Source organism: Melospiza georgiana, chromosome 24 (genome assembly GCF_028018845.1).
Source record: "Melospiza georgiana isolate bMelGeo1 chromosome 24, bMelGeo1.pri, whole genome shotgun sequence".
NCBI lineage: Eukaryota > Metazoa > Chordata > Aves > Passeriformes > Passerellidae > Melospiza > Melospiza georgiana.
Window position 1 is genome coordinate 8,523,744 of NC_080453.1, and position 24,130 is coordinate 8,547,873.

Genomic DNA, 24,130 nt, shown 5'->3' on the forward strand with positions numbered 1-24,130 from the left:
TAAAACCAATGTCCTCAGACACGTTTTTCACCACAGCAGTGCAAATGAACAGGCTGAACTGTGCTTTCCTCTGAATGAAAAATAATCACCTCCTCTGGCAATGAATTAGAATTTAGCTTCCTTTTGGTGGAGGTCCAGGTGCTCCAAGGATTTTGACTCCCAAACAATGGTCATGGCAGCTCTGGAGGATGTGCCAGGAGCAGGGAGGGGTGGGAGGGAGAGCTCCAGACCTCCCTGGGCTCCTGGGTGGATTATTGGTGCATGGATTGGGATTGGGATAAACTGAGATTGAGGGTTGAACTGGGAGTGCTGCAATCCTCACATCCCTGCCTGGAGTGTGATCCCAGGTCCTTCATCCCTGGGGATCTCAGGGAGGAGCAGAATGTGTGACTGCTGCAGAGCAGCAGCTGAGAAAGCTCAGAACTAGGCCAAGGCTGCATTAATCTGTGCTGAGATGAAAAAGGCTTTATCTTTGTCCAGGTATTACAAAAGGCTTTATCTTTGTACAAGTATTAAAAAGCACAGGGGACAGGGACAAATATCACAGAACTGCTGCATCAGCAGCTGTTACCCAGTTTCAATGACTCCTTTGAAGGCAAAGTCCATTCCAGGAAGGTGGAATATTCTTTTCCAAGGGTAGAACACCAGTAACAGTAGTCATTTATCCAAGGGTAGAACACCAGTAACTATTTACTTATTTTACTGCACCGTGGTACATTAAATACTTCTAGGTTTGCATACCTGAATTTCCTCAAAGGGAGCCACGTCCATTTTAGGTGTTGGTAAAGAGAACATACAGTGTGGGAATTTTGCTAGATTTTCAGTAAACTGAATCTGGGATTGGAAACAATCTTCTCTGATCTTTTAAGGTAATCCAATTCATGATCAATTTGAGAATATGCAGAAATAAAGACCCGTGTTTAAGTGCAAAGGTGCAGTATGGCAGTGTAACAGGGAGCAGTTCTGTCAGCAAAGGCACCGAATGGGGCAGTGTGACAATGGAGCAGTGTGACCATGGAGCAGGGTGACAGTGGAGCAGGGTGACAGTGGAGCAGTGTGACAATGGAGCAGTGTGACCATGGAGCAGGGTGACAGTGGAGCAGGGTGACAGTGGAGCAGTGTGACAGTGGAGCAGTGTGACAATGGAGCAGGGTGACAATGGAGCAGTGTGACAGTGGAGCAGTGTGACAATGGAGCAGTGTGACCATGGAGCAGTGTGACAATGGAGCAGTGTGACAGTGGAGCAGTGTGACCATGGAGCAGGGTGACAGTGGAGCAGGGTGACAGTGGAGCAGTGTGACCATGGAGCAGGGTGACAGTGGAGCAGTGTGACAGTGGAGCAGTGTGACAGTGGAGCAGTGTGACAATGGAGCAGTGTGACCATGGAGCAGTGTGACAATGGAGCAGTGTGACAGTGGAGCAGTGTGACCATGGAGCAGGGTGACAATGGAGCAGGGTGACAATGGAGCAGGGTGACAATGGAGCAGTGTGACAGTGGAGCAGTGTGACAATGGAGCAGTGTGACCATGGAGCAGTGTGACAATGGAGCAGTGTGACAGTGGAGCAGGGTGACAATGGAGCAGGGTCACAGTGGAGCAGGGTGACAGTGGAGCAGTGTGACAATGGAGCAGGGTGACAGTGGAGCAGGGTGACAATGGAGCAGTGTGACAATGCAGCAGGGTGACAGGGGAGCAGGGTGACAATGGAGCAGTGTGACAATGCAGCAGGGTGACAGTGGAGCAGTGTGACAATGGAGCAGTGTGACAATGGAGCAGGGTGACAGTGGAGCAGGGTGACAATGGAGCAGTGTGACAGTGGAGCAGGGTGACAGTGGAGCAGGGTGACAGTGGAGCAGTGTGACAGTGGAGCAGGGTGACAATGGAGCAGGGTGACAGTGGAGCAGGGTGACAGCCCTGAGCTCTGTTCATACAGCCAGGACCAGCGGTGGGTTTGCATTGCTTCTGGTTCATACAAGAAAACATCATCTGCATTTAAATACCATTAACTCATCCTAATAAAGTTCCGTGCTCTCCTCATCCCACTGCACTTTGAGGTCCAAATCCTTGAAGAGCATGGTGAGAGGAGTGTCCCTGTCCCCGTCCCCGTCCGGGCTGCTGGCCGGGGACACGCCGAGCTCAGCGCAGCCCAGCTCCAGCCCCTTTGCTGCTGGGAACATTGGCACGGCTGCAGTCCCTGGGAGCTGCGCTGGGGCTGCAGGGGCTGGGCACGGCTCTGGCAGCTCCCAGTGCTCCCCGTGGCTCCCGGTGCGGACCGAGAGCAGCAGCGGTGCCAGCAGCAGCTCCTCCTGTGCGGCGCGGCCCCGGGCAGCTCTCCCCGCGGGCAGCAGCAGGGGCACGGCTGCCTGCTGTCGGTAGCATCCCCCCTGCTCCAGCAGGGACAGGGACAGCAGGGACGCCCGCTCGGGATCCTGCAGCTCCTCGCTCTGCAGCAGCAGCTGCGTCTGCCCAGGGCTCCCCTGGATCACGACTGACTCCAGTCTGTCCCTGCTCTTCCACAGGGCCACCTTTGGCCGCTGTTCTCTGTAACCCCAGTGGCTGCAGCTCTTTCCCAGCCCGTGGGTTCGGAGCTCTCCATCCTCAGAACCATCTGGAGAAGATTCCTTCAGGTCTGGAGAAGATTCCTTCAGCCTGTGTTCTGGCTGGGAGCTCCTGTCCGTGCCCTCCACGCACAGTCCATAGGTCAGGGCCAGGCTGGAGCTGCCTGGGGCAGCAGCAATGCCCTGCTCGGCTTTCTGAGGAGTGTAGGCAGTGATGGCAGCTGGCATTTCCACCTGGCACGGCTGAGGGGGCAGCTGCACTGCTGGGACATCCACCTGCTGCTGGTAGGGACAGGAGGGACGTGCTGGCTCCAGGGACCAGTCCAGGTGTTGGCTCATCTGGGCCAGCTGCACTTCAGGGATGAAGGAGGAAGATTTGGAGAAGCTGAGGGGCTTTATGATGTGCTCCACTGTCAGGGTGAGAGGCTGGAAGGATGGAATCCCTCTGAAGTCCTGGTGGAGGAGATCAAAGAGCAGAGTTATTACCAAGAAGCTGTGACCTTGAAGGGTTGCTGTAGTTACTGTAGCATTTTCTTTGGAGAAGTGTCAGTAAAATCCACTAACAGCCACCAGGGATCTGCTCTGCTGATAAAAGAGCTCTGCTGCTTTTTTTTTTTTCTGCTGGAAAATCACCATTCCCAGGAATACAGACATTTCTCATTGTCTATCAACTGAGCAGCCTTGAAACATGAGGAAGAAAATCTCCTGCTTTCACTTTTGCAAGATTTGGCCTAAGCCCTGCAGCATGAAAATAGCATGAAAATCCTTGAGCTCATTAGCATGAAACCCAGTTCTTGCTGTGGGAGATGAGGGATAGGGGAGAATCCCAGGGTTTCAAGGGCAACTGGGGATTTAGGATGCCCCAGGTTTAACTGGCTAACCCGAGGGGCTCAGTTTGAGGCAGGTTCTGAGCACTTTAAAATACCAGGAATCTGCAGTGATTGCCTAGAGCAAGCTCCTTAACCCTTTAAATGAAGGAGGGAGGGTTTGATTGGATCCTGGGGAGAAATGTTTTACTCAGAGAGTGCTGAGGCACAGAGCAGCTCTGGCTGCCCCTGCATCCCCAGCAGTGCCCAAGGCCAGGCTGGACATTGGGGCTGGGAACACCTGGGACAGTGACAGATGTGGATCCCATACAGGATCTAAATGGACTAAATGACCCTTCCAGCCCCAGGCAGGGAGGATTCTGTGATTTGCAGGCTGAGCTGCAGTGGCTGAGGGCACTCACCAGGGCCCTGGGCTGGGCACTGCGCTGTTTGATGTATTTGTAGCTCACATAAGCAGTGGCAGCAAAAACCAGCCCAGCACAGAAGGCCAGGGCCACCAGACAGTAGAGAATCCACGTCTTGTCTGGGGAAAGAACAAATGGAAAAAGAGCTGGATTAGAAAAATGTCACAATTAGCTAGTGATGTCACAGGTTTAGTCTCACAGAATTAATTTTTTAATTATTAAAACATTCTGTGCTGAAAATCAATGCATTTTGTGTATCCAATATCCCATCTGGACTTTTCAGCTTTCAGCACAGTTAGCAGCCTCACCTGCCAGTGTTTTGACCCAAAACACCTGAGGTTTGCTCCTTCTCTGGAGCAGACAGATATAAACTGTCCCGTTGTATTCAGTGTCTGGGTCCAAGTTGGAAACTTCAAATTCTTTGTTGTGCTCATTCTTTGTCCACTGTTGAAAAGAAAGGTAAAATCTGTATTTGGGCAAGATGAAATTTTCTTCAATTCAGATTGCAAAATTCAGCATAAAATATTATTTACTAATGTGGTCTTACAGGGCTAGAATTACTCTGTATGTATGGAACTCTGCTTTTTTCTGAATCATATTTATATGAGTTTGTTTTCCATTATTTCTGTATTTAATTCTGCATTTCAGTTTCTTAAGACTTGAATTACTTAAATAATTTTTAGTCACCAAGGGTTTTACTTTTTGCTACTTATACAGTACTCTTAGACAGTCCTTTGGATTTAAGAAGAAAGCCTCAAATTCCTGTTGTCCTGAGAGTTAAAGACTCCAAGACTTTCCCTTGTACATCAGAAATCTCCCCCATAACTGAGATCCTTTTCCATCTCATCTGAAATGGGATTTACAGCATCCCAGAGCCCGAGGCCGTGCTTTACCTGCTGCTGTGTCCTCTGGTTGAATATTATCAGGTGATAATCCACAGCCCCGAATTTGCTGTAGATGTCCTCCACAGAGAGCTGCTGCTGGTCCTCCCCGCGCAGGGGCGTCAGGGGGGGCCGGATCAGGAACCTGATGGAGCGGGCCTGGGGCACGTGTTCCACCTGGGGGGGGCCTATGATGGCTGGGAAGGCACAGCAGGCTCTGTCAGTGCTGTCAGACACACCCCGGCTCGCTGAAATGTCATTTCTGTTTGTGCAAAATGGGCCTGAGCTGTGTGAGCATGGCAGCAGTCAGGCCTCTGCAGACAGAGGTGATTTGGGGTTCTTGTGCCCAGGAATTCTCATCCCAGGCTTTTCCAGCTCCCTGTTCCCTGCCCCTGTGCAGGATGTCCTCCTTCCTGTGTGTGTGAGGGCTGAAATCCCACCACAGGTTACAGCTCAAATCCCAGTTCCCATCCTACACCACATTTACAGGGCTTTGTGCCTGCACTGGTCTCTGTGACAGTCACATGCTACACCCAGCGCAGCAAAGGGCTTTAATCCAAGTTCTCACAGCTTTTTTGGTGCCAAAAGCACCAAAGTCTGAAGGCTCTTCACAGCCATTGGCTGCTGATGCCATCTGGAATTGTTCTTGGTGATTTTTCAGTGGGAAGTTTAATCCACAGGGCCAATGAGGCCCCAGAGGCTGTGTTGTGTCTGCAGTAGGGCTCACTTTGGGGTTGGGACACCAAGTACCCACTGGAATGGATTCTTATCCCAATGTTCCCATTTCACAGCTGCTGAACTCCCTGTTTTCAGGCTGCCCATCATGTCCCTTACTCATTTCTCCATTCCTGTCACCAGCAGCTCTCCCTCCCATCACACCAGGCCTTTCCTTTCTCTGACCCCCAGCTCCCAGCTGAGACCCTGCCCATTCCTCATTCACCTCCAAACCTCCAAGGCTTCACTCCCCCCAGCAACACAGAGCCTGGCAGGTCTGAGCTGTGGGGAAATGCTGCCCTGCAGGAGCAGGAGCAGGAGTTTGGGGTTGGTACCTACTCTCCTTGCGGGGCTCGAAGCGCTCGGAGCGCACCCAGCTGGAGGAGCAGCCCCGCGCCCGCACCCGCCCGTAGAAGTGCTCCGTGAAGTTCTCTGTCTCCCTGCTGAGGTTGCAGAAGAGCTGGGTGATGCTCTGGCACTCCTGCTTGCTGAGCCAGGATTTCTCTCCATACCTGAGGACAAAACAAGGATTTGGGGTCGTTTGGTTGGACAGGAACGGAGCAAAATGGAATAGAGAGAAGGAAGTTGCTGAAGGCAAGAGTAGCTCAGAAATGGAGCAAAAGAACCCAAGATGTAAAATATTTGCTTAAATGAGCATCATATCTCCCACTCTGAATAATCCTGAAATATGGAGCAAAACAACCCAAGATGTAAAATATTTGCTTAAATGAGCATCATATCTCCCACTCTGAATAATCCTGAAATATGGAGCAAAACAACCCAAGATGTAAAATATTTGCTTAAATGAGCATCATCTCCCACTTTGAATAATCCTAAAATATTCATAGGATTATATGAACCATTATATGAACCACAATACAGGAGAAACAGCCACATCAGCTTTTCTGTCTTGGCCCTTCTCTCTCTGAGACCCCTAAGAACAGCCCAAAAGAAGCAAACTTCACATACTGTTTGTACTGGACATCAAACACAGTGCCGGGGGGAATATCTGCCTCTGTTTCCCACGTCAGGATGTTCTCAAAGTTTGTGGAAGAGAATGCTGCACGTTTCAGACATGATGATCTCTCTGTAGTCACAATTCCTGGAGGAGCGGAGAAACTTGTATTAAAAATTGGATCCTGGGGCATTTTGCTAAATCTGGGCTGAAAAGAAGGAGCTTGAGCAGAACAAGGCTTCAAACTGTGTTCACATCACACTCTTGCAGACAACTCATCCCAAAGAAACGAGGAATTTATACAGAAAAGCCTCAAAAACTTGAAAACTCAAATCAGAAAGAGAATCCTTGAATTTCTAGTCCAGTTTCTTTAAGAGCCTTTATATGGGTGATAAAATAACACCAATAATCTGTTTTCAAGCCCAGAATCAGGTCTGTGGATGTCTCTGCTTTCTGCCCCTGCTCAAGGGAGTGACATGCAGAGCTCAGTGTCACCTCCTGAAGATGTGGCTTCATTCTGCTCTCGTGCTCCATGTTTTATTGGATGGAAAGTGCCTGTACAGAGTGACACCCAGTGTCTGGACTCTGGCCTGGGTGTGCCAGGGTGACAGTAAACAACTCAGCCCAGCTCCCTGCTTTCTGAGCCCTGCTGCTCTTCCTTTGGGGTCAGCAATGTCACCTGTCCCTGCAAACATGTCCCTGGACAGCAGGACCCCACCATGGCCCTCCTGCAGCAAACTGGCTCTGAGCTGCTGCAGAAAAGCCCTCAAGGGTTTTGTGTCTCTTATCATGAGAAAACACAGAGCAAAATTTTCCAAGGCTGATCCACAAGAGTTTCTAAGTTCAGGATTTATAAACTCTGAATTCAGATTATGGGCAGACCCTCAAAAGTAAATAGTTTATACATTATTCAGCTCTGGGTTTGTGGCACTGATAAACACCTGGGGCATGTGAGGGCTTCAGCCTGCAGTGAACAATGTGAAAAATGAGCAAATGAAAATAGCACAGATGGGCAAACTGAGCCCTGGGGTGGGGCTGCCTTGGACAGGATCACACTGAACAGAGAATAAATCCCAGCTGGATCCTCTCTCCAGGCTTTCCCCCAAGGACCAGCACTGGGTGTGAGCAGTTCAATCTGCTGGCTGGATGGAGGAGGGCGAGGCAGAAGGGCACAGATCCCCTCTCAGTGCTGTGTGTGGCATTTGGGCAGGGAAGTGGTGCAGAAATGAGCTGCTGCCTGCTCCAGATGTTCTCCTGGCTTCATCTGCAGCCCCACATCTGCCTCTGCTCATGCCAGGCTCTCAGGAGCAGCAGTGTGGGTATGGACGAGTGGGATCCCCTGTCTGAGCACCCTGAAAATTGAGTCACAAATACCCCAGTCTTATCAGGAGTAGGAAATCTGTCTTCCCACATTTATCCATGCTGGAACACTTATGCAAAGCAGCATAACACAAGCACAGTCAAGTGTGGGCAGGGGAAATCCAGGATATTTCACAGTGTGACAGTCCCTTGGGCTGAGGAGATGCCAGACACAGCAGATGAATGGCAGGGCTGAATGCTGAAAAGCTGGGTCTGGAAAGAGCAGGTTTATCCTTCATTCAGCCAGCAGTGAGCTTGTCACATCTGGGGTAGGATTAAATGGCTTTTAGAGGGCAGAGCTACATTAGATATCAGGGAGAAATTGTTCCCTGATAGTTCACAGGGTGCCCAGAGCAGCTGGGGCTGCCCCATCTCTGGCAGTGCCTGAGGCCAGGCTGGACAGGCTTGGGGCACCCTGGGACTGTGGAAGGTGTCCCTGCCATGCCAGGGGTGGGATGAGATGAGCTTTAAGTCCCTTCCAACCCATCCACTCTCCGGTGACTCCCTCATTTTAAGCTCCCATTATTTGTTTGTACCTCCTTTAAAATCAGCACTGTTCTTGTGTTCATTTGTGCTGAAGCCATGAGGAGACTGATCCAAAGGCCCCTGACACCAGTGAAAATCCTTCTCTGCTGTAGGATTTGGGTCCCAGCACAGTGACAAACCCTTTGAAGTGAAGGAATCTTTCCCTCTCCCTACTAATCCCGAAAGTGCCGAGTGTACCAGCCACACATGGGAGTTACCACAAGGAGAGAGAACTCAGAACTCAGACACCAGCTCATTCTTAGGTGATAATTCAGCAAACAGGAGTGAAGAGCAGGCTCCAGGATCAAACAGAATCCCACAACCAGCGACAGCAGAGCAGAGCTCAGGACTTACCCAGCACCGAAACTCCAGCCAGGACGATCAGAAATCCCTTCATGAATGACTCTGCAGGCTGGGCTGTGCGAGCAGGCAGCTGCTCCTGTGTGCAGGTGAATCACCTTTTGGCTGAATTCTGTCCTGCCAGGCCAGGTTGGATCTGTTGCTCAGTAACAGAGCACAGCAGAGCTCCTGTCCTGCCTTCCCTGGCTCTGCACGGAGCCCTGCGCATGTGTGACACCGCAGAGTGACAGCAGGAGTGCACACCTGACTGTACAAAGGTGCACGAGCCAGAGGCTGAGAAAATCCCCAGCTCCTGAAAAAGAGCCAAATACCTTTTTGCTGAGAGCTTCCTGCCTGAAAGCCCTCCCTGAGGTTCCTGGGGTTTGAGGTTTGCTTTTCTGGTCGAGTAACTTGAGCTTGTTACAACTCCAGACATTGAAACTTAGAGCTCTGCACCTGGTTGGTTCAATACCTATTTCCTCCAAAATTACTCCTGAATACTTTCTTACAGTGAAAGTCAGCCAGAGCACTGGGGTTTTTCACCTGATGTGGGCAGAAGGCAGAAGAGTGGTGGCCTTTCCACAGGAGGGGCACCCGCTGTCCCACAGCTTTTTGCAGGGACTGTTGTACACCTGCAATGTTTATTTTTGTGGCTGTTTACAGTGTAAAGTTCTGTTACTGAATCCACGTGATAAGAACTGGGAGTTTGTATGGACAGGAAGAAAGGGATACAGTCCCTTTCCCATAACGTGTGCAGCTTTTAGGGTGATGTTATGTTTTCAAACAACAAACCCTGCGTGCTTCTGAATGCTGATTTCACTGCTCTATCCTGTGACCAAACATGTGATGGAATTCACAAACCCCTTCTGCTTCCCTCCTCCTCTGTGCATTTCCTGATGCTGTTTCTGTTCCCTGCCCTGCCTGGCTGTGGGAGGGCTCTGTGCTTCAGCCCTGCCGTGGTGCATCACTGGCATTTTGTCTCTCTCAGCTCACCTGGACAAAGGCAGAGGCCTCAGGTTTGTCAGAGCAGACACACCTATGCACCAGTGTCTAATTAAGCACAACAGTTTGTTAGGGTGTTTCCTGAACAGCCTGATAAAAGTATTTCTGTTTTCCCTTCCCTCACGTTCCTGCTGGGTGATGGGGCAGAGCTGGGGAGCCTTGGTGTGCACCTGAGCCTTCAGTTCTGACAACAGAACTCCAAACTTTACCTCTGCCCTTATTTCTAACAAGATGTCTCCTTTTGAATAGCCCAGGAAACACCTCTCTGAATCTTTGGGGACCTGAAGATGTCCAAAACTCGACTTTCAAGTTTAAAATTACGGTTTTATCTTTCAAACTTTTGATTTCCTCACAGTGTGTGGGGAGTGCCCCAAACCTGTGAGTGCTGGGCATGAACCCTCCGTGTGTGGACATGGCCCTGGGGCCAGGGTGGGTTCCCAGCTGGACTCGATGATCCCCAGGGTGTTTTCCAAGGAAATGATTCCCTGATGCTTTGCTAACACCTGGAGCAGCTGCTGTGGGAGAGGAGCACTGTGCTGTGGCCAGGACTGACCCTTCTGCAGAGGAAAGCAGCTCCAAGCCCTGCTGAGAGGAAATGAGGAGTTGGATGCTGCCACCTCCTGTGCAGCTCCCCTGGCCTGCAGCCTGGCCCTCAGCCCCTGGACAAGGCAGGAGCTGATCCCAGGCTGGGTTTGCAGAGCTGGGACATGCCAAAAGCATTCTGCAGACGTTACTCAACTTCAGAGCTTCCTGTAAATCAAACCCTGGGGAGTTTTCCTGGATTGCACAAGAAATTGGGTGGTGATTATGTTTGGATCATCGGTGTCTTTCCAAATGAACTGGAGGGATAACAATGCAGGATGAACCTAAGGACACTGCAGAGGACAGAGGAATAGTCCAGCTGGTGAATCCTTTCCCCACCTCTCCTTTGGACTTCATTCAGGACCTCAAGGAGTAAATCTTGCTGCAGAGCAGTTCCCACTCCCTCCTACCACCCCTCACTTCTTTATTCCTGCTTCTCACAGGATTTCAGCTTTCATACCCTCCATCAACAGCCTCCCCTCATCTGAGCCCTCTCCCTGCGTGCAGAGAATGGCTGGGGAGTGTTTCCCTCTCTCTTTTACTGCTCTGCTTTCCTGTGAGCCCTTTACACAAAGGCTCCCTTTCATACTGCAGTATAAAAAGCTTTTACAAGGACATGAAGTGATGGGACAAAGGTGATGGCTGTAAACTGCCAGAGGGGAGATCTAGATTAGATACCGGACTGAAATCCTTCCCTGGGAGGGTGGGCAGGCCCTGGCACAGGTGCCCAGAGCAGCTGGGGCTGCCCCTGGGTCCCTGGCAGTGCCAGGGACAGGCTTGGAGCAGCCTGGGACTATGGGAGGCGTCCCTGCCATGGCAGGGGTGCCCTGGGATGAACTTCAGGATCCCTTCCCACCAAACCATTCTGGCATTCTTTGTTCAGTAGTGACCAAAGTGACCTGGCTGGGAATTTCAGAATTCCACTCCAGCCCAGGATGGGGTCCTGTTTTAAAGGCAATTATTTTTCAGGATGAGCTGCAGTCCCCCTTTGTAGCTCTGGAAAACAAAACCACGTACACATGGAGATTTATATAAAAATATTATTGCTCTCAGACATTCTGCACAGCAGGAAGAATTTCAAGTTCAATAAATATAAAATAAAAAATAAATAAACAAACATGCTGCACACTTTGGCTTCAGTTCCCTCTGCTGGAACACAGAAGGTGATTTCTGCAGGATGAGGTGGAGAACTCTTCCTGCCACAAAAACCAGATCTTGCTGAATGTCTCTGTAAGGAACTTCCACTCAAGCTCTGGACTTACAGGGAAGCAAAAGTGATACAAAGCAATTCAAAATGTGCTCCAGATGCATGTGCAGGCACAACACTGCATTTTCAGGCCCTTGTTCTGGAGTCTGAGGTGACCCACAGGCAGTGGGTCTGTTTGCTGGGGCTCCCTCAGAGGTGTCCCTGCCTCCCCACCCCTGACAGTGACAGCACAGAGGTGACTTAGCAATAAATTGCACTTTTGTGTCCCTAAAGCCATTGCCTTGATAGGTCAGACATCAGTTTTTGTCCTTGTTCAAGGGTCCTTGCTTGGACATCTGGAGCTCCCCAGGATTTCCAGGCACTGCCCAGACCTGCTGGGCACTTCAGATCCTTCCCAAGTAATGTGAGTGCTCATAGCCTGGGAATTGCAGCTTTGGATCACATTTTCCCTCTGTACCTGAAGTCCCAAAAGCGTCACTGAGCACTGTGGGCCCGGGAGGGGTCCCCTCTGTGAAGCTGTCACTGCCACAGTCACTGGCAATGCCTTCATCCTCTGCCAGCTGCAGTGTCCACAGGGGGATGAGCAGCTGCCTGCTGGGATCAGGGATGGATTCCTGGTAACCCCTGCAGGAATGGGGAACCTTCCTGGGGTTCAGCTCGTGGGGTTCAGCACCAATCCCCCCCAGCAGGGGCTGCAGGGGGCTCGTCCCCAGCCTCTTGTCCCCGTGTCCATGGTCCTGGCCCTGCTCTGGGGCTCCTGGGAACGTCACATCAGCGAGGGAGATCCTGTCCAAGGAGGAGCAGAGGTACAGGGAGGGCTCCTTGTGTGCCTGGGACCCCGAGGTGTCCCTCTCACCCTTCCTCTCTGCAAGGAGGGTGAAACCCAGGGCTCTGAGGTCAAGCACGGATGCCACAGAGAGATCTCCAGACCCTGAATCCAGGATTTCCCCCAGAGCTGCTGGGGCTGGCTGAGAGCTGAGACCTCTCTTTGGATACCGAGGCATTTCATGGTATGGGATCAAAGTGCTGCTGCCTTCCTCCTCCTCATCCTCTGACCACGATGATGACAGTGATGATGATGATGGGAAAGAAGCCCTCCATGGCAGCTGGTGTCCTCCTAAAGCTCTGTTTGTCCTCCTTTGAGGCACTGGCTCCTCTGAGCAGCTCAGATCATCACTGCAGAATTCCTTTTCACCAAGCCCCAGGGGGAAGGTTGGTCCAGCAGCTTTAAACTGAGAGAAATCCTACAGGGAGAAGGAATCAAACAGTGAGCCTGTGATGCTTCCAAAAGAAAAATCTGGATGTCAGAAAGGTTATTTCAAAAATGGGAATTACAAATGTAAAACTGAGGAGTGCAGAACCCCCCACTCCTCCCCAGTGACCCTCTGAAATCCAGCAAGGCTCTGGGCCAGGAGGGGATTCCAGAATTTGGACCATACCAGAACCTGAGGCATCTTCCTTTGCTTGGCCTCCTGCTTCACCAGGCAGCAGATGAAGGGACTGGCCACAAAGATGGGGAGGACCAACAGAGGGATTACAACCAGAAGTGGGAACTTCCACTGTGCTGATGAAAAAGACAGAAATAATCTCTTGTGAGTGGTATTTTTATAGGAGTTATGGGCTCTACACTGATATACAATATTCAGAGTTTTCAGAAAACATTTCAGGCTTTTAAAATGAAACTATTTCTACAGAAAGCAGGAATCACTCACCAGAAAATCCAACCAGTCCCTTTTAGCAGGAAGCTTTGTTTTTGTGGTGAAAACCTGATTTTAGTGGAAATCTTTGCCTTTCCCTCATCCCACTGGATGTCTCCCACATCCTGTCCTGAGAAGGGCCATACCTTTGTGGTTTAACAGCACACACACAGGCTGGGAGAATTCACTGTGCTTCACGTTGATGCTTTCATAGACAGCCCTGGCACTGAAGCAGTAGTTGCCTCTGAGGGCAGTGGTGTTGATGGTCACTGTGTCCTTCCTGAAGTAACCCTCGTATTTCTTCTGCTGAGAGACAGAGCAGAGGCTTGGAGAGGTGATTCTTTCATTATTGGGGTGGTGTTTCTGTACCACCTTAGCCCATGGATCCCTTGTGTGGCCCCATGTGTGACATCCCCCCAGAGCTGATGGGTCCAGGTGGGGATTGCAGCAGTGCTGGGCTCTGCTGTGCCAGGGAATGCTGCCAGGGGCACCAGGATTGGTTGTTTTAAACCTCAGCCCTTTAGACTGACTGGAGTGTAAACTCCCCTTCCTGATAAAAAGAGGGAACTACCAAAAAATAAGGATGCATCACACACTTCTACTTTTTATCTCTGGCTTTGGTTTGGCTCTGGTTTGGCTGGTTCATTTCCTCCAGGCCCTGGATCAGTCCCTCTCTCTCTGCCCAGAACTTTGAAGCTTTTTCAGTTCCTCCATTTCATCTAAAAAGAGCCACTGGTACTGACCTTGTCTTCAGATCCTGCTTCCCAGAGGTTCAGGTCATACTTCCAGGTGAGGTTCTCCACACAGGTGGGCAGAGGGAAGGAGGCACTGACGTGGATGGAGTTGTCCCTGACCTTCAGGGTGAGCACAGGGGGAGCCAGTTCCACTGCAATGGAGGGAGCAGCTCTGAGAATGGGGCTGCCTTGGCTCTTACCTTCAGCAGGGATGGCTGGTCCTCACTTCCAGCTGTTATCTTGTGATAAGAGGGAGGCAAAGGACACCCCAGAGAGCCACTGGGACAGTGGCCACAGCCACAGAGGACACCTCTGTAAAACATCCTGGGAGCCACTTTGCTCAGCTGATGAACAAATTCTGACATTTGCTACAAAATTCATCCTCAAATGATCCCAGCCTGTCACTGCTCCTGCTCACTCAAGTCTCTGCCATCCATAAAGCCCCTGGACCCCTGTGGGGTGTGGTCTGTGTGTCTGTCCTTCCATCCAGGCTGTCACCTGGCAGGCACTCACCATCTGAGTAGTAATCCTTGAACTGGGATTTCACCCAGGGCGACTGGGACTGGCCCCAAACCGCCTTCACCCGAGCCCGCACCTTGACGTAGAGGTTGGAGAGGGCACAAGTCAGATTGCAGAAGGACCTGGGGATGTTCCTGCAGTGAGGAACCTTCCTCCATTTGTCCAGGCGGTCCTGGCTGGAAGGAACAACCACACCAAAATATGAAACACGTTCTGCTGGGATTTACAGAGCAAGAGAAGGAAGGGTTTGGGAGGGTGGGAGCAAGTGGGACTCAGAGTTTGGATCATGTTTTGTTTTGGTGGGAGGTCACTGATGATTAGGACGCTCATTAATCAGGAGAGATGCCCAGCAGTTGTCCCTGTGCCACCCCTTTGATCTGACATGCTTTGGAGCTCTTACCTTTCATACCTCACAGTGTAGGTCACATCTGGGGGAGAGCCTTCCCCTGGAGCCCAGGTCAAAATCATGGCAAAATCCCTGGACAGCAGGGTCACGTTTTGAGGAGGGAGAAGCTGAACATGACCTGGTCAAAAGGGGAAATATGTGAATGATTCAAAAGTATCTTTGGGACAGGAGGTGCCACTGGGTTCTCACTGAGGTGGTGTCAATGTCTGAGGCTGAGCCTTTCATTAAGGGCTGGAAATTGGCTCTGGCAGCAGGTGTGATGCAATGTTTTCCTTGTCTCTCATAAAGCATCTTCATCTCAACAGCTTTTAGAACTAGGAATCAGTTTGTATGAACAATCTGGTTAATGATTTCCAATTGCTTTCCCTGTGCTCTCACTGCATTTCACTGGTTTACAACCCACAAACTCTGCCTGACTCCCTGGACAGGGCAGACACAGCTGTCCCACACTTCTCATTCAATCCAGTCCTCCAAGGGCAGATCCCATCAGGAATTCAGAGCTGCAGGTTTGTCCTGTGTATTTTCCTGCCCCTCTTTTTTCCAGTAGATCACCATGCCCATCACTAGCCCTCAGCAAGACACCTTCCACAGACAGATTTTAAACTGTCGCTTCTTTACCGTGGAATATTCCACTTTATGTGAATCATTCCCATTTAAACTGATCGAAACTTCTCTCTCCTCCTACCAGCAAAGCCATATAATGAAAAGAAAAGTAACACTCAGGTGTTCACGTACCTCGAGCCTGCTGCAGGACACACAGAGCCATCAGGGCTCCCACCCTCCAGCCACACAGGACAAAGCAGAACTTCCCATTTGACACAAATGCTTTTCCTTCACCCATTCTCTGGTGTTTCCTGTGTGAATTGCAGAGGACTGAGGAACCCAGGAGTGCACACATGCGCCCTGCCTCTCTTCCTGGTACAGCCCGGCACGTGTGCCTGGCAGAGGAGCAGGTGTGGGAGGATTTTGAGGGACAGCACAGGTGAAACTTGCAGCACTGCGCCCTCCAGTGAGCCCTGGCACAGGGCTGTGAGACATCTCAGGGAGACTCCTCAGTGAAACTGTGGCCTTTGGCACTTACCTGCGTGGCTGTGAAATATTAACAGCATTTAAATAAAGTTTCAGTGCAGGAGAGAGCTATTAATAACCTAGCAACAATAACAACAGTGGGATGGGAGACTCTGCTGGCCTGCTGTTTACAGGAGATCAAAGAGTTGCTCCTGGTTTATGTTAGCACAGTGTTTTTTGGGAGTTAGGGAATTACTGCACTTTACAGCTGAGGGGGGGTAAAGTGCAGAGATAGGACAGGGATCTGTCCCCTCCCATGTGGGCACATGGAAGGACCTGGATCTCTGCCATGCTGCCAGGTGCCCAGGTGTGTGCTTGGAATGGCTGTGCCGCTGCAGAAGAAGGGGAAATCCCTGGAGCAGGGATTGTTTGGCACCTCAGCTCTCCTGCCCTCCACCACAGGCACCCAGGCCTGAGCCATCAGAGCAGGAATGGATCAGGGAATTCACTTTACAGCAGTTACAGCAGCTTGGACAAAGGGATTTCCCCGAGTTTTCCCCAGGTGGAAAACTCTCCCAGCCCAGCAGACAGCCCTTGGCAACCCTTGGACCTGGGAGTGGCAGCTTCTGGGTCAGAGTCACCATTTCCTCCCAAAATCTCCATTTCCTCTCACCGCGGGTTTCTGTTTCCCTGGCTGTTTTGCTCCCTCTGTTTAATTTAATTTCGTTTAATTTCTATGGATTTTCTTGTGAAAAGAAGAATTGTAATCCTTTTTAAGGAAAACAGCAAAGTGAAGGGTCTGGAGGGTCCATTCCCCTTCAGCACCCAAACTGCAGAGCCACAACCAAGGCACGGCTCTTGTGCTTCCCCATCAGCCCGGGCAGGAGCGGGAGCGTTCCAGGAACACTCACTGGGCTCTGCCTCAGAGCCCTCGGGCAGCTCCTCCTCCAGGTGACCGGCATTTTCAGTGAGCGTTCACAAGAGGGGAATCTTATCATCATCATCGTCATCATTGTCATCATCGTCATCACATCACCATCGTCATCATCACCGTCACATCACCATCATCACCATCACATCACCATCATCACCGTCACATCACCATGGTCACCATCCTGTCCTGTGGGACACCCGCGCTGGGCTCTGCGCTCCGCCACAGGGGCTGTCCCGGGAGGGCCGAGGTGCCGCTGTCCCCACCCTGTGCCGCTGTCCCCACCCTGTGCCGCTGTCCCCACCCGCGCTGGGGTGGCCGATGCCACGAGGTGTCGCTGCCTGGCAAACAAAACGCGCTTTTCTCCAAGCCACAGCGGCTGAAAACTTGGGGAACAGCAAAAACTCCTGGAGTGATTCCCGGAGCATCCTGGCACCGCACAGGGGGCACAGCACACCCCGGTTCTGCTCTCCTGCCCCTTCAGCCTCTGCCTCTGCCTGGGGGCCCAGGGGCAGGAGCAGGACTGTGACTGTGTGTGACAGGGTTGTACCCTCAGTGCTCTGGGACCCTGCTGTGGATGGAGCCTCGTGGTGCCTCTAGGGTGCAGGCAGGGATGGTGCTGCTGCAGAGGACTGATAAGGAGTGCCCTTTATCCTTGGGTAAATCACCCAGCTGTGCCCGTGTTCTCCCACTGGTGTGCTCCCGTGGAGCATCAATATTCAAATATTCTTATCCAGGAACCAGCTGGACACAATGCTGAGCAATGGGCTTCAGCATGACCCTGCTTGGCCCCACTGTGGCCCTTTGCACCCTGAGTCACTCTGGGGTTCTGTGCAATGCTTTGGGGTGACTTTGGCTCTCATTCATGGCATCGTGTCTCACCCACCCCTCTCTGTGACTCCCAGGATCCCCAGGGGACTCCCCCATTTTCCACTGCTCCCTTTGCGTGCAGCAATGATTCAGCGCAGGAGGGCAAACCCTGCAACCCTCCCTGAGTCAGGGATGCGTGTCTGCCCTCCTGGGGAAGGGCACTGCAGGAAATGCACTGTGAGGAAAGCGCAGCTGGTTGGGTTTTGTGAAACCCTTGGGAGCAACAGAAGGCACCAAGTGCTGCAGTGTCACCCCAGCTCCTCCCCTGTGCTCTCAGAGCTGCTCTGGCAGAGCTGTGAGTGCTGCAGGCCGGGAGCTGGGCACAGACACAGCCCAGGAAGGAAAAAACAGATTAAAACTTGTAACAGGGCATTCCTGGTACAGATGGCACCATGGGAAAGCAAACCACTGATCCATAAGTGCAGCAGGTCAATGAGGATGAGAAAACATCCCTTAGCCCCAAAATGAAACAAAAATATATATTCTGAGACTGAGAGTCTCCCTTCCTTCCCCTGGCTGCTGGGGCTCTGTGGGATGAGTTGTGCAGCCATCCAGGAACTGGAAACAGCCCTGCCCTGGCAGGAGGGGACAGAGCCCAGGGACAGCCTGGCACTGCCACCTCCAGCAGCTCCAGCTGCCCCATCCTGGCTGCAGGGAACCTCAGCCTTCTTCTCTACCCCTGGGAAATCTTCACTGGAGGCTTAGTTCTGACTTTGAATGTGGAATTTTTTCCCTCTTCCTGCTCAGGACCAGCCCTGACACACAGGCTGCTGATGGTTGGATTTCAGTGGAATTATTCTGGAAGGTTCACAAAGCAAACATGGGGGAAATGATGGGCTTAGCAAAGGATGAAATGCTACTGAGAATTAAAAGGTTAAAGAAATCTGCAGAGCTGGGTGATGTCAGATGGTAAAACAAAATACAGCAGTGTCCCCTTGACCCAGACAGGTATTTGGGCAGCCTGTCACCAGGAGGAAGGGAAGAGAATGGGCTTGGTTTGTTTTTAAATTGAGTCTGAAAAGACTTAAAATGAAAAGCAAAAGCAAAAACAACCCCATAAATTTTGTTCCCCATACAAATGCCATGAATCATTTCATCTCCTTTATTTTTTCTTCCGGGGAAGGGATTTTACAGGAACCTGGGGCTTTGCCTGGGCACAGGAACTGGAGCTGGCCATGATTAAAGAGTTTGTACATTTAACAGTTCCCAAAGGTGAGGAGAATACAGAGAATGCTCTGAGGACCCCTGGACCCTGTAGGTCAGGATTTATGGGACAGAATTTGGGCCACATTTATGGGATGCTGGCACCCCTGGCAGCAGCAGCTCCTGGTGCTGCAGCTCTGAGCTGGCTCCAGTTTACCTTGGCTGGGACCTGCAGCTTTTTGGGTGCAATCTGAGGTGTGCAAACACGGAATCTGGAATCCTGGAGGTGTCTGTGGGACATTGGAGGCACAGCTCTTGAGCAAAGACAGCTCCTCTGGAAGTTCAGGGGTTCAGGGGCTCAGGGTTTCTGCCAATGAGCTGAATCCTTGTCTACCACTAAATAGAAAAGTTAAATAGGTCTCACCTAAAGTCCAAACTACAGCAAAGGAGAGAAGTTTGGGTCCTGCCTTGCTCACAGACAGACTTTTCCCTGCGATGTGTGGAAGGGCAGCCCCAGCTGATCACCTGCTTTGGGCTGCTTCTCTCCCTTCCCCTGAAACCTGTCCCTTCCCTTCCCTTCCCTTCCCTTGGCAGAGCCTCCGCACGGGGCTGGGAGCAGCCGGGAGCTGCCTGGACACGCAGCCCCGGCGAAACTGGAGCCCAGCCGGGGGAGCACAGCACGTGCTTGGCCACAGGAGCAGATCCAGCCCCACGGAACGGCCCCGGGGCTCTCCCGAAACCCCCCTCCCCTCCCAGCAGCGTGGGAAACCGCTGGGGACCCTGCATGTCCCGACAGAGAGAGGAGAGGCTCCACAGCAGCCTCTGGTGCTCCTGGGGTCATCCCGCAGCACTCGGGGCTTCGGGAGCATCGGGATCTGCGCTCACCCCGCTGGCTCAGGGAGCTGGAATGGTGGCCCTGGCTGGAAACCCTGCCCTGGATGGATGGCAGGAGGAGCAGGGATCTCTGCACAGCCCCAACATGCAGGAGATAAACTCGGTTTTGTGGGGGTTTTAGCAAAGTGAGTGCACGCACTGGGAAGGAGGAGGGTGGCACGGGGTGTCCAGGAAGGGAATGGAGCTGGAGCACCAGGAGAGGCTGAAGGAGCTGGGAGGGCTCAGCCTGGAGAAGAGGAGGCTCAGGGGGCACCTTCTCACTGTCCACAAGTCCCTGACAGGAGGGTGCAGTGAGGAGGTTTCAGTCTCTTCTCCCAGGGACAGCACAAGAGGAAGCAGCTCTTGCACAGGGGAGTTTGAGATCACATATTAAGGAAAACTTCTCCACTGGAAGGGGTGGAAACACTGGAGCAGGCTGCCCAGGGAAGAGGTGGAGTCACATCCCTGAAGTGTTCAGGTCAACGTGGCACTTGGGGACACGGTGTGTGGGGAACATGGTGGCACTGCTGGGGCAGTGACAATCTCAAAGATCTTTTCCACCCTTAAGGATTCCAGAATGCCATGAGTGTTGTGTCTTTAAGTGGAACAGCAGCAGGAGCAGGTGAGTTCCCTGCACAGGAGGATGTGCAGGAGCCCAGGGAGGATTTCCAGGCCAAGCCTGGAGATGCTTTTCCCCCGCAGCCACCAGTGGCAGCAGCTTCCTGCTGGGGTGGGAAGTCTTTGAATGTTTGCAATGTTTTGCATTGCAGTATTTGGATGCCAAAGCTATGCAGTGCTGTAAAAGTTAATTAGCCAGATAACTAATTAAAGACTTCTCCCTTTTATTGTTGCCAACTTGCAATTCAGAAAGGGGCTTGTGTCAAAGTGAATCCAGCCACACACCCCAGTGAAAGAAGTGATAAACCATTCACAATCCCATTAACTATTCTGGGGCTGCAGAGGGAAAATCCCATCACTGGCTGGGGGGAGGAAGGTCCTGATCCCATAAAGCACCACAACAGATGACCAACCTCGAGTGCCTCCAGAGGATCCTGCTGTAAGGGAACATGACAGGATTTACCAGTGCTGGAAGGGTCCCCATGAGGGTGACATCCTTGGGGACCTGGTTTGACCTTCCTGTAAAGCTCCAGGGTGGGGTTTATGGGACTCTGAGCTGTGAGGAGGCTGTAAGGACACGAGTGTGGCAGTTCTGCCCCAGAGAGGGTCCCATGGAATGGGGAAAGGTCTCACTGGACAGACAGACATGGACAATGTTCAACCATCTGCCATCGTGTCCCTTCTCTGAGTGCCATAAGGCATCAGCACTGCTCAGGAGATGTGTGACATTTGTAGAAGGGACCATCACCCTCCATGGCTGTGAGCTGGAGGAAGGAGCAGTGGCCTGACCTGGCAGGGCTGGGGTCACTCTGCCCTGGGGAACAGGAAAGTACAGGGTGGAGGGCAGGGAGCTGGGCTGAGCAGACAGACAGACAGACAGACAGAGGTGCTGTACCTGTGCTGTAGCCCAGTGGCAGCAGGCCCAGGGCTCCCAGGAGGGCTGAGCTCCCAGCCCAGCTCTGGAGGGCCCAGGTCCCAGCAGCATCTGCACGTGCTGGCTGCACCCAGGCTCTGGGCTCTTGTGAAATCCCAGCCTGGCTGAGGGTGCCTGAGTGCTTGAGATTCCTCCCAGCTGCCCGTCCCTCCTTCCCACTGAAAAAAGAGGGGAATTGAGCAATTCCAGTGAGTTCTGAGCCTGGGGAGCCCAGGTAGAACCCGGGGCAGCCACACAGGGCATGGGGCTGCTGGCACTGCCAAGCTGCTGCCTCTGAGAGCTCAGGGGTTTGGTGACAGGACTGCTGAGATCAGTCCAAGGCACATTTACACCAACCAGGCCCTGGCCAGAATCCTGATACTGGGAGAATTCTCTTCCCACCCCCGCTGCTATCAGGCCCAGCCCTCAGATGACAAGAATTTAATTTAAAGGCTCAATCTCTTGTCTGAACAGCTCCCTCCCTCCCCCTCCGTGATGAGAGGAAAGTCTTTCGGAGAGGATCCAGGCGAGTGGGAAAGCTCTGGAGAGAGCTGTCTCTTGCCCTTTAGCCATCCAGAGAGGAAGAGCTCATCTGAATGAAATGAGGATCAATCAGAGGCAGGCATGGGAAAAGCTGGGAAAAGGAGCCTCCAGTGATGTATATTCATGGGGGGGAAAACCTCCCCCAGACATGCAGGAGCTTTGATGAAAACCCTCCCAGCTGTGCTGGGCCTTTGAAGTGACACAGCAGAAGCAGCATTCACGATTAGCCAAGAGATAGAGGCAGATGAGTTCTCAATCAGCTGAATCCTCCTCTTTGGGACACACTTTCAAGCTCAATTTTTATAACTCCTTCCAAAATTAATGAGAATCCTCTGCACGGCACCCCAGCCTCCTTCTCCCCTGCTTCCTGCCCCTGCCCTGATAACCTCCAAAGGCACAGTCCCATTCCCAGAGGGCAGGGCATGGGCTGCCCTTGCTGTTTGTGCTGCACAGGGTAACTGGGAGAAGTCTTGAACCCTTATCAGGGAATAAAATGCTGATGCAAATGGGTTCTCTTCTTTTTAAACCAAAATTGTGGTTTCTGAGACACAGGGGTTGAGTTGAAGTGTCAGCATTTCATCAGCAGTGTGTCTCCACTTGTATCTGCTCCCCTAATCTGAATCTTTCAAAGCTGAGCCTAAAACCTGTGCTCTGGCTGGGTTAGAGCTGGTTTGAGCTGGGAGAGCCTTTGCAGGGGAGGGAGGGATGAGTTCCCAACACTGCAGAGGAATTCTGGATCCCCCACATGGACCCAGGGACTGAACCCCATCCCTGGAGTTCACATCAGCACCAAAGAGGATTGTTACTGCTGGGAGGTTCCTCTGTTCAAAGATCTGCTCTTTCCAAAATGCAGAAATGCACTTTCACCTGAGCTGGGTGACCTGCTAAGCACAAAGCCCTGAAGTTCCTCCTAGGGAAAGCCTCCAGGAGTGCCCAGGAACCCAAGCCCGGGTCGTTTGTGCCCTTGGTGCCCCTTCCCCGAGGGTGGCTCCTGCAGGGCCACTTAATGGCAGAGGCAGATGCAATCAGCCACATCAGATGAGTTTAACACACTTCAAGGTGCGTTGGCAGCCCCAGATGATCAAAGGCTCCCTTGTGATGCAGTGGCATTGCCAGGGTGTTTTCTTTTAACTCTATCAGATAAGTCCCAAAGAAAATCAGTTTTGATGTTGTAAGAAACCAATTTGGGAATGGTCAGAGACAAAAAGTTGCTCAAGAGTTCAGTTAACTGAGAGCAGGGGCATTGCCAAGGCTGAGAGGGAAATCTCACCTACTTCTGCTTCTTTTGGTGCTGAGTTTCACTTTCTTCAGTGACTTTACAAGCTCACAGCTGAACTGGAAGTGCGAAATGTCAGAGATTTGAAATGAGAGGCCTTGATCTCTGAGAATCACCCTAAAACCTCCACCCCAAAGGATGGATCTTCCAGTGCTGATGGCACCTGGGCAAGGCACCCAGCAAGGAGGAAATGTCCTGTGCTCCCAGGAATGTGTTTGCATTAAAAATACATTTCTTACACTGATTTGTTGTGCAGGAGGTGTCTGGGGTTAACCTGGGGGTGAGGCACCTGTGGGAACACAAAATCTCTATGGCCAGGCTTGGGTGCCTCAGACTCAGCCCAGTGGGTCCCATTATGATCATTTTTCCCTTCTGCCACTGGTTCCTCATGGATCAAACTCATCCTGATCGCTGCTTATCAGTGGTCATTTCCAGCCTGACCCATTCTGGGATTTTGCACTTTTCTGTCTCCTGCTTTGAGAACATTTTGTGGTTTGTGTTTTCCAGCCTTCCTCTGGCAGTGTCTCAGAAGTGTGAATTCAAAATGAGCCACTCAGATCCCTTTGGATTCCATTAGAATTGGAGGCTCAATTAGAATAAAATAATCCAACTGGAATTCTTTGGATTTACTGTAATTTAATGGAAAGTGATTTCAGGTTATGAAAATGGTTATGATTTTGCCCTGAGTTCACTGCCATTTTACTGACCTAGATTAAATTATATTCATGAACTCAGATTATTCCCCTGAATTTCCACCAAGCTCAGGGAGTTTCAGAACTGACTCCTCTGGACCTCCAGAGTCTTTCTCATCCTTCAGCTGCTTGGGAGAGGAGTGAGGCAGCCAGAGAGGAGGAGGTGCTGGTGTGACCTTGGGGAAATGCCCCAGCCAGATCCCCAAGCTCCCTGGTGGGCAGGGCAGGGGCTGTGCCTGCTCCCTGCCCTGCTCATGCATGACAAGAGCTTTAGAAAGGCAGGAGACACCTTCCCCTTCCAGCAGCCAACAAAAATGTCACCTCTTGAGAAAGTGAAATGAAATCTAAAGCCTCACCTGTCCTGCAAAAATAATCCAGGGGGGTTTTAAAGGGGCCTCAGGTTTTCAGTTCTAACCTTTCTTGAAAGCAATGAAGGGGGAAAATCAGGTCTGGGTGCTTTAATAATTTTTTTGTGGTGGGTTTGTAGACACAAAGACAACATTGGATCTGTGCCCTGAGCTGTGCTGAGCCCCAGTGCAGAAATGTGGCAGCTGG

General features: G+C 51.7%; 2 protein-coding genes across 2 annotated transcripts; both read right to left on the bottom strand.

Annotated features, from left to right (window-relative positions):
• Positions 1 to 2,011: 2,011 nt before the first annotated feature.
• IL22RA1 (interleukin 22 receptor subunit alpha 1) lies at positions 2,012 to 8,619 on the bottom strand. Its single transcript, XM_058040328.1, has 7 exons — positions 8,577 to 8,619; positions 6,353 to 6,485; positions 5,723 to 5,895; positions 4,682 to 4,866; positions 4,097 to 4,232; positions 3,786 to 3,907; positions 2,012 to 3,010 (listed from the first exon to the last, which is right to left on the bottom strand). Exons 1-7 carry the CDS (start codon positions 8,617 to 8,619, stop codon positions 2,012 to 2,014), a joined length of 1,791 nt encoding a protein of 596 aa, XP_057896311.1.
• A 3,116-nt stretch (positions 8,620 to 11,735) lies between these two features.
• Positions 11,736 to 15,606, bottom strand: IFNLR1 (interferon lambda receptor 1). The gene is made up of 7 exons (XM_058040329.1): positions 15,444 to 15,606; positions 14,703 to 14,826; positions 14,297 to 14,478; positions 13,793 to 13,935; positions 13,196 to 13,355; positions 12,792 to 12,916; positions 11,736 to 12,596 (listed from the first exon to the last, which is right to left on the bottom strand). Exons 1-7 carry the CDS (start codon positions 15,604 to 15,606, stop codon positions 11,736 to 11,738), a joined length of 1,758 nt encoding a protein of 585 aa, XP_057896312.1.
• Between the last annotated feature and the right edge of the window lie 8,524 nt (positions 15,607 to 24,130).

Coding starts and splice junctions, on each gene's coding strand:
- IL22RA1 (XM_058040328.1), bottom strand. CDS start 8,619: ATGAAGGGATTTCTGATCGTCCTGGCTGGAGTTTCGGTGCTGG. Junction 6,486..8,576: donor GGCTGGAGTTTCGGTGCTGG/GTAAGTCCTGAG, acceptor CCGCTCCTCCAG/GAATTGTGACTACAGAGAGA. Junction 4,233..4,681: donor ACCAGAGGACACAGCAGCAG/GTAAAGCACGGC, acceptor TCTTTTCAACAG/TGGACAAAGAATGAGCACAA.
- IFNLR1 (XM_058040329.1), bottom strand. CDS start 15,606: ATGTGTGCACTCCTGGGTTCCTCAGTCCTCTGCAATTCACACAGGAAA. Junction 13,936..14,296: donor CAAGGATTACTACTCAGATG/GTGAGTGCCTGC, acceptor CCTCCATTGCAG/TGGAACTGGCTCCCCCTGTG. Junction 13,356..13,792: donor AAGCAGGATCTGAAGACAAG/GTCAGTACCAGT, acceptor TCTGTCTCTCAG/CAGAAGAAATACGAGGGTTA.